A 14,262-nucleotide genomic window follows, 5' to 3' on the forward strand; every position below is an offset into this window, starting at 1 on the left:
ACTAATAGTGATGCAAATCTTAGCAAGTGCCACTAAATAATGTGTTATGTAAGAGAATATAATATCCTCTGGTGTGTTGGTTTTCATGATGGAGATGATAACAGCTCAAGAACAATGTTCGTGACGTAGCTGTGTTTTGTGTGTGATGCCTTGTCTTTGAGGGATTTTGCTGCCTAAATGATAAAGTTTCCCATCTGGATTTCATTTATAAATAGATGTGCTATTAGATATATACAAAGATATATAGTCTCATGTCTATTTTCATCACAAACACAGAAAAGTTTCTGCATCATCAACTGATAAATGTGTTGTGTGTGCGGAAATCTTTTGTGGTGTTCTTGAAAAGTTCTGACTGTTCAGACCAGTCTTTAGAAACAGAACGGAACAGAACGACACTGCTGTATTGTCAAATTATGCATGCATTAACTGTGTTTAATAAATGTAATATTGTTAAACATGTTTAGTCAGCCTAAAGAATAAGTGCGTTAGGTTTGCAGCCCTTCATAAAGTAAATTAATGAAAAATATTCAATATTAGCGAAAAATATTCAAGAAAACTGAAATGTTAATAAAAAATACATTCTCAATAGGTAATGCTTCATGCTGTTTATTATGCAAATTCAATGTAATATATCATCCAAAGGACACATATGACCTGGGGCGGACACTGAACCTGAAACTTGTGCTGTTCATTTTTCTCAATAACCTTGTTCAGAAGAGGTCCGCCCAGTATATAACACACATGACACTGGTCCACTCCTTTGGAGGCTTGCTGCTTAGGGGACTTCCTACAAATGCTTAATGTGTTGTTTGAATCATCTCTTTAACATCCATTTAGCAAACATTAACAATTAACATTAACAGACATTTAGAGATTTTTAACTTGTGCGATCAATTTTTCTTGTGACATTATGATATTACTTTTTTTCTGGACATATAATCATTTGGGCTTCATGGCATGCTATGAATATCAGGAAATTACAGTATAAATGCAAAACATCAAAAATAAAAAAGAAAGTGTATACTGTATATAAAATATGACATTTAGAAATGGTTAACAATTTGATTGAAATCTATATTTTTGTATTCACTTTTTAAAGTTCTTAAAGATGCAATTACATTTTCACATTGAGCCAATTGTTAGCTATTTTTGGGCAAATGTTAAGAAAGTGGCCAGATGAATGCGGTGAGAAGAGAATGCGCTGTTGTCTGTGTTGATGACGTCAGAGCTCCATCTGCTTTCATCTGAGCTCTTTAACAGAAGACAAAAAGACATGAGAACCGGACATTTGTGGGCGGTCCAACTTTGATCATAAACACACTGAAATGTATATGGCCTATGCATCATTCATGTCAAGTACATAATCCTGCAACATTCTCATAACTCCTTTTGTTTCATTTAACCATGCCACACACACACACACATATACAGTATATACAACAAATATGTACAGTATATATATATATATAATTCTCATTCTTGATCATTCTCATATTTAAATTTTTTCTCATTACTATAATACAGTATTGAGAGTGATCCTATGTGGATATAAATATGATTCATTTAATTTTAAAATCACCATCAATTAAAGGTAGTACAAAAACTATTTTGCACTTTGTTTCACATATTTTTACTTTTTAAAAATATACTTAAATATATGTATGTATATATATATATATTTTTATTTATATATTTTTTAATCAGCTTCTTAAATGTTTCAAGTGAAGTAACAAGTCATCTGTCGTATCTGAAGATGTTTCAACTAAGATGCACATCTGGATTCTCAAGAGTGCAAGTGTCATATTTTATTGTCACCAACTGTACAGCAATAAACCTTTCTGAGATGTCCACGTTGACATGATATGCTTTATCCTATGGTGGACACAAAGGCCTCCAGTTTCAAGTGCCCTGGGTAAATCTGTCCCATGAGGCTCTGCATCTGTGTGTGTGTTTACTAGTGATGACAGTTAATGTAAACGTTCAGTCATAATTAATGTGCGATCACTCACGATAGGGTTCTAGTCCACACTCCTCCGGCCTCGATAGATCACTGCAGATACACAGAAAGAGCAGTTATGTAGCACTGAGTCATAAGGAACATGCTTAGGAGAGCTTGCGTATATTAAACAATTTTAATATATATATTATGTTACTATATAATATTAATATTTTATAAAATTATATGGTTCTTCTAGATAAGTTTCAATGAGAATACACACCCATTCCCACTGTGTTTCCAGAGCAGGATACTGAAAGACAAGGAAACATGGAAATCAGTCCATATACATGTAGTCTATAGCCTTGATTTTCCTGATTTGAAGTGCCTTCCTGTAGCTCAAGCGCTAGCAAAGTCAAGGTCATGGGTTCGAGAACCGGTAAAATGTGTTCCTTGAATGCAATGTATGATTCCTTGAGTCACTTTGGATGAAAGCATCTGCCATGCATAAACGTAATTTATATAAAATATATTTTAAACTATATGTCATTATGCAGTATTCAAATATAATTTTTCATTTACAAAGATTTTCTAGGTCATTGGAAAATCAACCATCTTTTTGTACCTGAGTAGAGTTTTCTGGGGCAGAACGTGACCTTCGAACCCTCCTGTGTTAAGGGAGCGACCACGACGGTGTACACTTCTCCACACATGATGTTGGAGACGTCACATGCGGTAGCCCCCTGTGTCGTGCTGCAGGTGTAGTTGGAGCTGGTGCCGTACAGGTCGGCTGTGTAGTTGTACAGGCCGGGAGAAGAGCGCCAGTACACACGCAGAGTGTTGTTCGCCATGCGGTAGAGTTTCACGCTGGATGGACAACACGCACCTGAGAGAGGTCACAGATAAAGAAAATGAGATGGGAAAGAGGAAGGTGCAGAAATGAAGTGCACTTGTTCCAAGTCTCTGAACTGCATAAATCATTCATAAAACCATTATTTAATGGTTCACTCAAAAATAACGATTCTGTCATCATTTACTCACCAAGATTGTTCAGAACAACTTGAGGGTGAGTAAATGATTTTTGGGTGAACTATCCCTTGTATGGTTGAAGACAAGGTTGAATTGAATGTGAAGGATATTTGTAAGAATAAGATTTACATTTGTTGTGTTTACCATGGTACTTTTTTGTATATGGCATATATGCACACTACTGTCTTGTTTTTTATGTATTTTTGTTGCGTTTCCAGGCCCATAAGATGCAAGTCTTATTCATTTATCTAGTCATTTATTTTCATTTTAAATATCACTTTAAATCAGACATTAGATAGACAAAACGTCACATAATCTGTCAGAACTTTTAATTCCTATTATACCCCAACAGATTTTTTTTTTTTTATTAGGAAAACTTGACTTTTAATAGTGCTATATATAAAAACAAATGTTAATATTTTTTATAAATATCATTGATATTTATGATATTCATAATTATTTAAAAATACTTTTTTTTTCTTTTTTTTTTACTCTGGCCTTCCTGTAATGTCTTATAATGCTTTTATATATGTTTTATGTTTTTCTTCATTTTTGGTTATTTATTTTATATTTTAATCCTTGTTAACTTTATCCTCATTCTTGTATTTTAATGGGTCTTTTTTATTTCATTTTTTTTTATACAATCTATTGCTTCTTTTTTGTCTGTAAAGCACTTTGAACTGCATTGATTTGTTTGGAAAAATGCTATATACATAAACCTTTCAAGTCTGTTTAAAATATAAATCAGTAAAAAAAAAGGACACCAGGTTGAATCAAAAGCTCCTGCAAGAGTTAATGGCCATTAACCAGTCATGTAGTTTTCTCATGATGGCAGATATAACAAATACACTCAACTCACTTGAGGAGAAACCATGGTATCTGCACTCTGTTTTATGTCCAGTAATGCTGAAGGCGTCCAGCGACACATTGTAGCTTGTGCCACACGTGATGCATCCCAACAGGCAGTGTGTGTCCATGGTGTGACATTTGGCATGACCTCTAGGGGACGTCAAAGACGTGACAAAGGACTGCGCCCCTGTGGCAGACGACCAAGTGACGTTCGTCATGGACTGGGTCACCTGTTCAACAGTCAGAGTTTCTGGACAACAGGGTCCTGGAGAGAGAGAGAAGTACATATATATATATCGCTTCACCATTTTCAACTATAAACATCTGTCTCCAGATGTTTTCCATCTTCATTACTGCACCTGTTTCCAGGGGAATGGAGTAGCTGGGAAGACTCTGTCCCACTGCAGTGGTGGCGTAGGCGCTGACCTCATATACGGATCCACAGGACACGCTGATGTAACAGGAAGTGCCGCTGGACGAGCAAGTGAGTGAGTCGGTGAGACCCGCGCCGATCACGCTGTAGTTGGCCTGAGTGTTTGTAGCTGTCCAGAACACCTCCACCGTGGAAGAGTTCACCTGAGTCACGTTGAGGATCACAGGGGCACAGGGAGCTGAAACACAAATAAGCAGCATTTCATAAAAATGGATTGCATGTAACAGTGATGGTATCACATATTATGGTGGTACTTTGAAATATACCATGTTACTGAAATTAATGTGCCATTTTATAAGGCTTTGCATTGTTTGGTTGCATATTATCTGTCAGAGCTTTTAATTTCATTACATGATTTTTCATGTACAGCCTTTAACTTAAATTGATTTATACTTATTGTTTATAATTTTTTTTTATTATTCTTTATTATATTTAATTTCATATCTAGTTTTGTCCTTTTGTTTTCTAATGTAAAGTGCTTAAAAAAGCTAATGTAAAAAAAACGAATATTATTAATATTTATAAAAATAATAAAAAGTTATTATTATAACATGGTATTTTTGAAAGTACACTGAGTACCGTGTGAACACAATAAAAATTATATTAAATAAAAATAAAGGAAAAAACAATAATAATAATGATCATTATTATTTTGTATACATGCTTCAAAATGTTCCATGGTACTGCTATAGCAAATGCACAACAAAACAAAGGTATTACTATGGTACTTTTTCGTATACGGCATTGTGCACACTAATTATTTTTTTCTTATGTAAAGTGCATTGAGAATTTATCTTTAAAGGCACTATATATATAAAAAAAAAACGAATATTCTTAATATTTATATAAATGTCAATAATAATAATAAATATTATAATTACAACATGGTATTTTGGAAATATTTTGAGTAGAATTATTACAATAATTAATATAATAATAATATTTGTATTATTATTAGTAGTAGTAGTATTGTATTTACATGATACTCAAAGTATTTCCCCCCAAAAAATACCATGTTACTACTATGTATAAATGTACAACAAAACATGGTATTACCATGGTAATGTTTTGTACTGTGTGTGGCATATATCACACTAGTATCTTGTGTGTGTGTACCTGTCCGGCGTGTATGTGCACTACAGGTGTTGTTGCATCCTTGTATCTCACTGCAGGGCCGCACCACCACGCTGTACAGACTGTCACAGGTGAGGTCAGAGAGCGCGCACACAGGAGCCGTGTCGTTGCAGTGGATCCATTCGCTTCCGTCTGCAGCGATCGTCTCGTATAACTCAGCTCCTCGAACTGCTGACCAGGAGATCTCTAAAGTTTCTGTGGAAATCAGTGACACGGACACATCCTCTGGACAGCACGGGACTGAGGACAGAGAGAGAGAGAGAGAGAGAAGTTTCTCATTTTTATTTGTATAGCAAAACTTTTACATAAAATATAAATATTAGTGTGTTTACTGTATGCTTTATGACTTTTATATCTATATTATACATAATATGTAAGTTTGGGGTCGGTACGATTTTTTTATGTATTTGAAAGAAGTCTCTTATGCTCACCAGGCTGCATTAATTTGATCAAAAATACAGACAAAACAGAAAAATTGTGAAATATGATTACAATTTTCTATTTCAATATATTTTAAAATGTAATTTATTCCTATGACAGCAAAGCTGAATTTTCAGCATCATGTGACACTCCAGTCTTCAGTGTCACATGATCCTTCAGAAATCATTCTAATATGCTGATTTGATGTCCAAGAAACATTTCTTGAAACGGTGATACATTTTTTAAGCATTCACAGATGAATAGAAAGTTCAAAAGAACAGCATTCATTTGAAATGGAAATCGTTTGTAACATTTTTTATGTATTTACTGTCACTTTTGATCAATTCAATGTATATATGGATGTATATATATACATATAAATGTAAATCTGTCTGTGTAAAGTACAAACTTGTAGTATAGTTGACTATTTGTCCTGGCGGACTGGAGCCGGCCTGGTTGTAAGCGAATACGGTCGAGAGGTACGTGTATCCGCACTTGCACTGGAAGTGGCAGGCCCTGCCGGTGGTGTTGCAGTTTTCCTCTAAGCCATCATCGCTCTTCACGTAGGCGATGTAGTAATTCACCCACGGAACCACAGACCACATGACGGAGCAGTTCCCTGTGGTCACCTCCTCAATCCAGACCGAGTCAGGAGGACATGGGACTGAAAATGATTCAAAGAAGATGACAACCAGCAGCTCAACTCTTTATTAATGTGTATGTGTGGTTTGTCATGTGTGCATTCATGTTTGAGTAAAATATACAGGTCAGAAGGTCCTCTGGGTTTGAAGGGTCACTGGTTCCGGCCTGGTTGGATGCTACGAGGGTGATGGTGTGGTTCTGGCTGCAGTTGAGAGGACTGATTATGCAGTAGAGGTCTGAAGAGCTGCAGTTCTGGCCTGTGGAGCTCACAGCAATGTATGTGTCGGCACCACGGACTGCCTGCCAATACACCGCCAGATCGAGAGAGCGACCTGGCGTCAACTGAACCTGCACATCTCCTGGGACAGAAGGACCTGTAGAGAGTGGAACAGAGAAAGAAGAGTTGTGAATTTAAGGTTTGATTCATCATTGTATTAACTTTATCGAGCTTATCTGGTGTAAGACTGAAAATACTGGTTGAGGCCTGATTTATGGGACAAAAGGGCCCTGCTGGCTGATTAACATTTGACCTCCCCCAATACAGCCTTTCTTCCTCTCAGAAACTAGGAACTCACACAAGAACATGGTTTAATGTGAATATTCAACATTGACTGTTATGTTTTTGGTGTCACTTGAAATGTCTCAAAGTGAGTGGTACAGATATCTCATATCCAGATAGATAAAATAAAAGGAAATAAGGTTTATAGAAGTTCATAGAAAACTGGTTTAGAGATAAGGCAACCCCCCTTCTGTGGGATAGAAGCCATTTGAGGGTGGCCTTCCCCATCCCCCTTGTCACCTGGTCAGAGGATAAAGGAAGGTGTTCTGGCTCTCTCGGTCTCTTCTTCTTGGCTGGACGTGGAATTGGATAGGTGGTTTCGCTCTCTCTCTCTCTCTCTCTCTCTCTCTCTCTCTCTCTCTCTCTCTCTCTCCCTCTCTCTTTCTCTCTCTCTCTCTCTATCTCAGGTACAAGACTATTTGATGTAACCAATGTATAACCATGTTTTAGATATTTGAATTGATTGTGGAATTGATCTCTGATATCTGAAATATTAAATTGTTACATATGATTATTATAACTGATTTTGACATTGTTCATTTAATGGTTAAAGGAATAGTCAAACATTCGTTCACTTTTAGTGAGGCAGATTATTAAAACCTTTCATTTATGGAGTCAGATGAATTAACGAGTGAGTACATGATTAATGTATTGCAAATTTAACCAACCAATACTTTGCATGAGTGAGGACAGAACACGTGACAACCTTCCCCGTGTATTGGCGAACCGGAGATTGGACTAATATAGCGGGCCTTACACTGGTAAAAAGAGTCAGACAAAACACTTTGGTTAAAGGGACACAAAAAAATCAAAGTGAATGGCTTCAAAAAGTTGACGCTTCAAAAACCACGCAAAACGAACACGACGGTAATCCATACTAACTTCTGGCCAACTGCGCTTGACGTAAACAACAATGTTGTAGAGTGTGAACTTGTGAAACTCACGCGAGAAGTGATGATTACGATGCGATGCAAAGCAATGATTTAGAGTTTTAAAAGTTTAAAATATTAGTATTTTTCTCAAACATACCAATTGTTTCGCTTCAGAAGACTGATTCATGAACTGGGTTCTTATGGATTAATGCCATGTTTGTTATGTGTGTTTTTGAAGTGTCAACTTTGAGAAATCCATACACTGAGATTCACATTTGTTTTTCCCTTTAAAAACTAAATAGGTAATGCTCAACATGGCGGCTGTGGGAAACTAAAGGCTTGTTCACACTAAGAAGGATAACTATAATGATAACTTTATTAGTATCCACACCATCACACGATAACTTTCTGTTTATTATAAGCGTGGGCTGCAGTTTTGTCATCTGTCGTGTTAAATGCTCAAGCTCTTTTAAGCAGGATACTGATTGGCTGCCAATATTTGTATCGTTTATCAGCTGGGAAAAAAATCTATCTGAAAGTGATTCCAACTGAATCATTCCTCTATGCAGTTATAGTTGCCATTATGGTGTGTGCTATTTTTATTTTATTTTTTTAAACTATATCTTTATCGTTATGTTTATCGTACTTGGTGTGAACAGGCCTTAAGTCCTGCTTCTTTCAATTAAAAGAGCCAAGCGTCTTATTAGCAACATACCCTGTTCAAAAGACTATAAACGAGTCCTTACGTGTGATTTGGCTGATGGTGATGTCGTCTCCTTGGTTACCATCAGGATCCCAGGCATTGCCCTTGATGGAGTAGGTGGTGCCAGGCTGAAGGTCACTGAAGGTCATGTTGGTCTCAGACGTGTTACGTCCGACCCGCATGTTGGAACCCTCCATGATCATGACCAAGGTGTAAAACACTGCATTGTTCACTGGATTCCAGTTTATCACAATGGTGTCACTGCTGGGGGAACTGGAATGCAGATCTGGGGCCACCACCACTGCAGAGAGAGAAACAAATAAATCAATATTTTTAACAGCTGGACCGAAGCAATGGAAACAGTCTGAGAGCATCAGGACAGGAAGACTAAACAGCTACTGCCTCTGGTGGTGAGTTTCAATCATTACAGCTGAAAAAATGACCCAATTAATACACTAAATTATGAAGCATTAGTCAAATTAGTTTATTGATATGTGCCAATGATAATATTTTTTGATAAAATATATTATTAGATTTCAAATGAGTATAGTATAAATGTCTGATAGGGACAGATATGTGATGTTGAGATGGAAATAACCTTCAGTGTGTCTGTAAGGTGAAATGGGATAGAGAGAATGTTCTGTTGTTATATGTGAAACTTTATGAAATCGGTCCTTCTTATGTTACGTCAAGCCGTTCCTTGGGGAGAGGCGACAGCCTAGTTCTCATGGTTTATCTTTTCATACAGTTTTGGGTATAAATCTAAAGATGCAGTTACTGTCAACAGTTGGTAGAAGCCAGAGGAACCAACTCTGCACAATAGCTGGAGTAAACAATACTGTGTTATTGTTACAGGTTTTAAATACCAACTCATTGTCGACCAAACCGGGAGTAGGGCTCAGTTTTCATTCTTTTCTACGATGTGTGATCTTTAGTAAATTATCTTTAAATAAAAATGTCTGGTCTGGTTTAATGGTTTTAGAGGGGTTTTGGGCTGGTTGTTTGTGATGGAGAGTCAGTGTTGCTTCTCCTTCCAAAACAGAGTCCTTATGGTTCTTCAGATCATGCATATATTGTAATTGTTCATGTGGAGTTTTACTGTTTCATTTCCTGTGGTTAGAGGAGTGGGCTTAACCTCTAGGGATGTGCACACCTTGGGTGGTGGGAAATGCTCATTTAAACTACTTTAGGAAATATCGGTTGTGCAAATGACGCAAATGATGTAGTATTTATTGATTGTTTAAACTCTTTGTCTTAACTATCCTTGAGGGAACTTGTTGAAATGTATAGAGAGACAAGAGTTATAGTTTTACAGAAAATGGTATGTTCCAATTAACTAAAGGTGGTAAATGTGTGCATGTAAGTGTTCAGAAGTGCGGCAGGAGGAACAGAGAGTGGTTTGGGGCAAAGGTTTGGGGCAAACTTCAGTTTCCAACAGTTAGTGAGAGAAGTTGATGCTAGTTTTTAGAATGTTTTTGTAACCTTTGTTTTTATTTTTGCTGTTGTATGGACCTTTTGCACTTCCTTGCCATTAAAGTATTAAACATCTTTTGGAACGACCTTTAAACGGATGCCTGGTGTGATTCTCCTTGTGACCGCTCGGGTCTCTATCACATTGTTTCAGCTGGTTAGTTTGGAGGCAGCTGGCTGGCCATCTAAATCAGTTGAACACTAGTTTCCTCAGGTTTAGAGACCACCTAAACCATCTTAAAGACCAGCCCAACCACCTTAGGCTGGTTCAAACTGCTTTGTTTCTGCCACAAAACAGCAGGGATGTTAGCCCTTTTTTAAGTATAAAATAGCCAATATATTAATCAAATGCATTTTTATATCAAGCAGAAGATGTTTTAATTAAAGTCTGGAGTTTACCTGTCTTAGAGTTCATGGATAGAGAAGGCTGACTCCTTCCCCCAGTGTTGACGGACATCACGCTGAGGGTGTATTGGGTATAAGGCAGCAGATTGATCACTGTCCCGGGGGAAGTTAACACCCGGGTTTCAGAGAAGAACCCATCCTCGTTCTCTGCCCGGATGATGTAGCTGGTGGCACCAATCACTAGACCGAACTCCACTGTGATGCTGTCACTGTGTTTGGAGTAAGCCTGCTCTATAAAGGGAACCTCAGGGGCTGATGGGACACAATACAAAAAACATAATTATATATATATATATATATATATATATATATATATATATATATATATATATATAATTAATATATATATATATAATTAATATATATATATAATTAATATATATATATATATAATTAGCAATAGCTTCATTTCTAGAAATAAATATTGTTAATTTCATAATGATGGTAGACTGTTATTGTAACACTGTTTATAATTATTTTTAATAAATATTTTGGAGAGAACTTATCACAATATTTTGCAGCTTAAAGTGCTTTATGAATAAATGGAATAAACAAAGAAATACAAAAAATATATATATAAGTAAATTGTGAAGTAGGCTACCCTTCATGAAGATTGAGGCTTTACATTTGGTTCCCACGATCGTGAATACATGCTTTATATAAATAAATGCATATTCAAGATTGTATTCAACGTATTAATGTACGTAGAACTTAATTTGTCTTAAATTGTGTAATTATTAAATAAAATAAATAAATAATATAAATATTAAAACATAATATTCGGCATTCAAATTATTGATTTTAATATTTAACTAAATTAAAAATATATCTAATAAAATGAATACTTAGTTTATTATTATTTTAAAAGATCAATTAAAAAGTCACTTGTCTTAAATATCAGACCACAAATAATAATAATAATAATTATTATTATTATTATTATTTAAAAAAAAACTTTTGCATCGGTGTCAAGATTGAATTTTTAATTTGTAATTTATCAAGATAGCTCTTGTCCAACGGCACAAACTTGCAGAAGTCAGAGGTCAGCTCACCTGTAGTCTCCTCCGTTTCGGCGCTGCTGAGCACGTTCGCGTTGTCCATGGCTTCGACCCGCATCTTGTACACAGTGTTCGGGGACAAAGAGTTCACGGAGCCCATCACCGTGCTGCCGCTGAACTGCGCGAACACCGACGGCTCTGGGGAGTTTTTCGGCGTGGCGGTGATTTTGTACGAGCTCGCGCCGGATTGTCCGCTCCAGCGCACCGTCATGCTCTTAGAGGTGACGGTGAACACGGATAACGTGATGTCTGCACAAAGACAAACAGTAAAGAAATCATAATACTGTTAAAAAAAAAAAAAAAAAATTCAATTTTGAAAAGGAGAATTTAATATTTTGAGATTTGACATGTCAGTTTTGTGGTTTACTTATCCATTACTATTATCGTGTATTAACACGATAATGTAATGCTACAAATATCCAGTTCGTCAAATATTGAAGATCTCCTACCATTTTGTGCTGTGCATATCTGTAAATTAAGAGCAGAAATACAACAAATCACTTTTTAAATATATAAAACATGTTAGAAAGCATCCATTCTTCCTTGCTTATTTCAGGGGCAACTATTACTCTGTCATGTGGTATTATGTGCCATTAGTGGCCAAGGAAGCTTATTTGAGCATCACTCAGCACAGGTTTTAGATCCAAAGCTATTTTTTTCCCTATCCAGCATGAAAGTGTGTACAACTACAAAACATGCCAGAAATATAATAAAGAGGACTATTGTCCTATGCAATACAAATAACCTGCCTTTAAAATAATTATATAATTATTTATTAAGAATCCCAATGTGCTTTTAATGTGCTATGTTGCTTCAACCAAGCATAGGCACAGTTAAACCATAACTTATTGTAGCCTATGTATAAAGAAAGTCTAATTTTTATTCTTACCTGTGGCACGATGATAATCAATAAGATGATGTTAGAAAGATGTAAATATTTCGACTCCATGCCTCAAATTCAGTTCTGCTCAGCTGCCTTTAGGGCACAGTCTCTTCTCCTGATTTGACTCTATTTCTGCAGGGTAATGGCTGTGGCTTAAGTTCTGCTCTGTTTTTTTTTTTTTTCTGTTTTTTTTTTTTTTTTTTATTACCGTCCAACAGGTATTTTATTGTTCTGGGAGTAGTGAGTGTTCACGTTTGCCCCCTCCCTCTGTCAGGGAGAGAGAGAGGACCTATCAGCGCTGGAGGACAACACACACAGGTACGCATCAATACACTTGAGGATAGACACAAAGATGCACTCTGCCTGGTGAATGGGCTGTTCAGCATTGCTTGTTCTATTGTTATCAAATACACAAGACATTAAATGTTCTATTTTAAATATTAACTCGTATAAGATAATACTTAGTCTGAAAAGAGGCATTTATCATATTACATAGGCCTACTTATATGACAACTCTGAGCGGTTGCCCTTTCATTGCTCAGGTTATGTTTTGTTTTTGTACTTTGTCTCAGACTTTTAGTACTTTGCGTGAGTGTTTGTGTTTGTTTATGTGTGTTTGTGTTTGTTTGTGTGCATGTGTGTGCGTGTGTCCGTGTGTGTGTGTGTGTGTCCGTGTTCTGGTAAACCCTACATTATGGGGAGAAAATGTCCCCACAAAGATGGTAATATCCGAAATCCTTGTCCATGAGGAAAACATCTTATAAATCATACTAAGTGAAGTTTTTTGAAAACGTAAAAATGCAGAAAGTTTTCTGTGACAGGCAGGTTTAGGGGTAGTGTTAGTGTAAGGAGATAGAATATACAGTTTGTACAGTATAAAAAGCATTATGTCTATGGAAAGTCCCTATAAAACATGAAAACACAGCGTGTGTGTGTGCTGGAGGAACATGTGAGAAGAAGCTAACGAACATAGATTATTGTGACAGACTCAGATGAAATGTTTATGTGTAATATCAGTTTCACAAGATTCATGTAGCTGAATGACCAGAGGAAATATAAAAGCCATAAATCTGTGGTTTGTGTCAGTGTAACATGACATGCTATAGTATCTTACAGGGAGCTTAATTTTCCTTTCTTGGGGATATATGGGAATTTCAAAACCAAAGCAGAAACCAAACTGTCAATTCATTTTGTATAGCGCTACAAATTAGTGTTGGCTTAGGTTGCTCCGGCTTTGGGGTATGTTATGTTATGTTATGTATACAGCCATCAACATGACTGATGTATCATGAAAAATGTCCAAAACTGACTATGAAGCTTTGCTGTTACTATAGCCAGTGCTTAGGGAATTCATTCAATTCTCTCATTTGAAAGAAACATGTCAGAAAATACTAAACTACCATTCACAAGTATGGGGTCAGTAAGATTTTTTGATTTTTTTTCTTTATATTTGAAAGAAATTCATATTTTTATACAGCATTAAATTTAAATGCATTGAATTGATTAAAATTGACAGTAAACAAATTTATAATGTTACAAAAGATTTCTATTTCAAAAATAATATTCTTTATTTTTCTGTTCTTTTGAACCTTTCTTTCATCAAAGAATCCTGAAAAATAAAGAATCCACACAAAAAAGAAGTTTCCACAAAAAGTAATGATGCTGAAAGCCACTGTGTGTGTGTGTGTGTGTGTGTGTGTGTGTGTGTGTGTGTGTGTGTGTGTGTGTGTGTGTGTGTGTGTGTGTGTGTGTGTGTGTGTGTGTGTGTGTGTGTGTGTGTGTGTGTGTGTGTGTGTGTGTGTGTGTGTGTGTGTGTGTGTGTGTGACCAGAATTTAACTTTCAGAGCAAACAAAAGTGTGTCGTGGTGT

The 14,262-nt window shown here is 36.2% G+C and overlaps 1 protein-coding gene across 1 annotated transcript; it reads right to left on the reverse strand.

Annotated features, from left to right (window-relative positions):
• Nucleotides 1-590: 590 nt before the first annotated feature.
• fndc7a (fibronectin type III domain containing 7a) lies at nt 591-12,459 on the reverse strand (the record flags this gene model as incomplete). The annotated part of the gene is made up of 14 exons (XM_082172454.1): nt 591-1,251; nt 2,010-2,050; nt 2,220-2,249; nt 2,562-2,822; nt 3,825-4,079; nt 4,174-4,425; nt 5,364-5,621; nt 6,211-6,465; nt 6,566-6,817; nt 8,621-8,878; nt 10,447-10,704; nt 11,505-11,759; nt 11,960-11,978; nt 12,400-12,459. 13 exons carry the CDS (start codon nt 12,457-12,459, stop codon nt 2,019-2,021), a joined length of 2,445 nt encoding a protein of 814 aa, XP_082028580.1. The 3' UTR covers nt 591-1,251; nt 2,010-2,018.
• Between the last annotated feature and the right edge of the window lie 1,803 nt (nt 12,460-14,262).

This window comes from Leuciscus leuciscus (genome assembly GCF_965113295.1).
Source record: "Leuciscus leuciscus genome assembly, chromosome: 6".
NCBI lineage: Eukaryota > Metazoa > Chordata > Actinopteri > Cypriniformes > Leuciscidae > Leuciscus > Leuciscus leuciscus.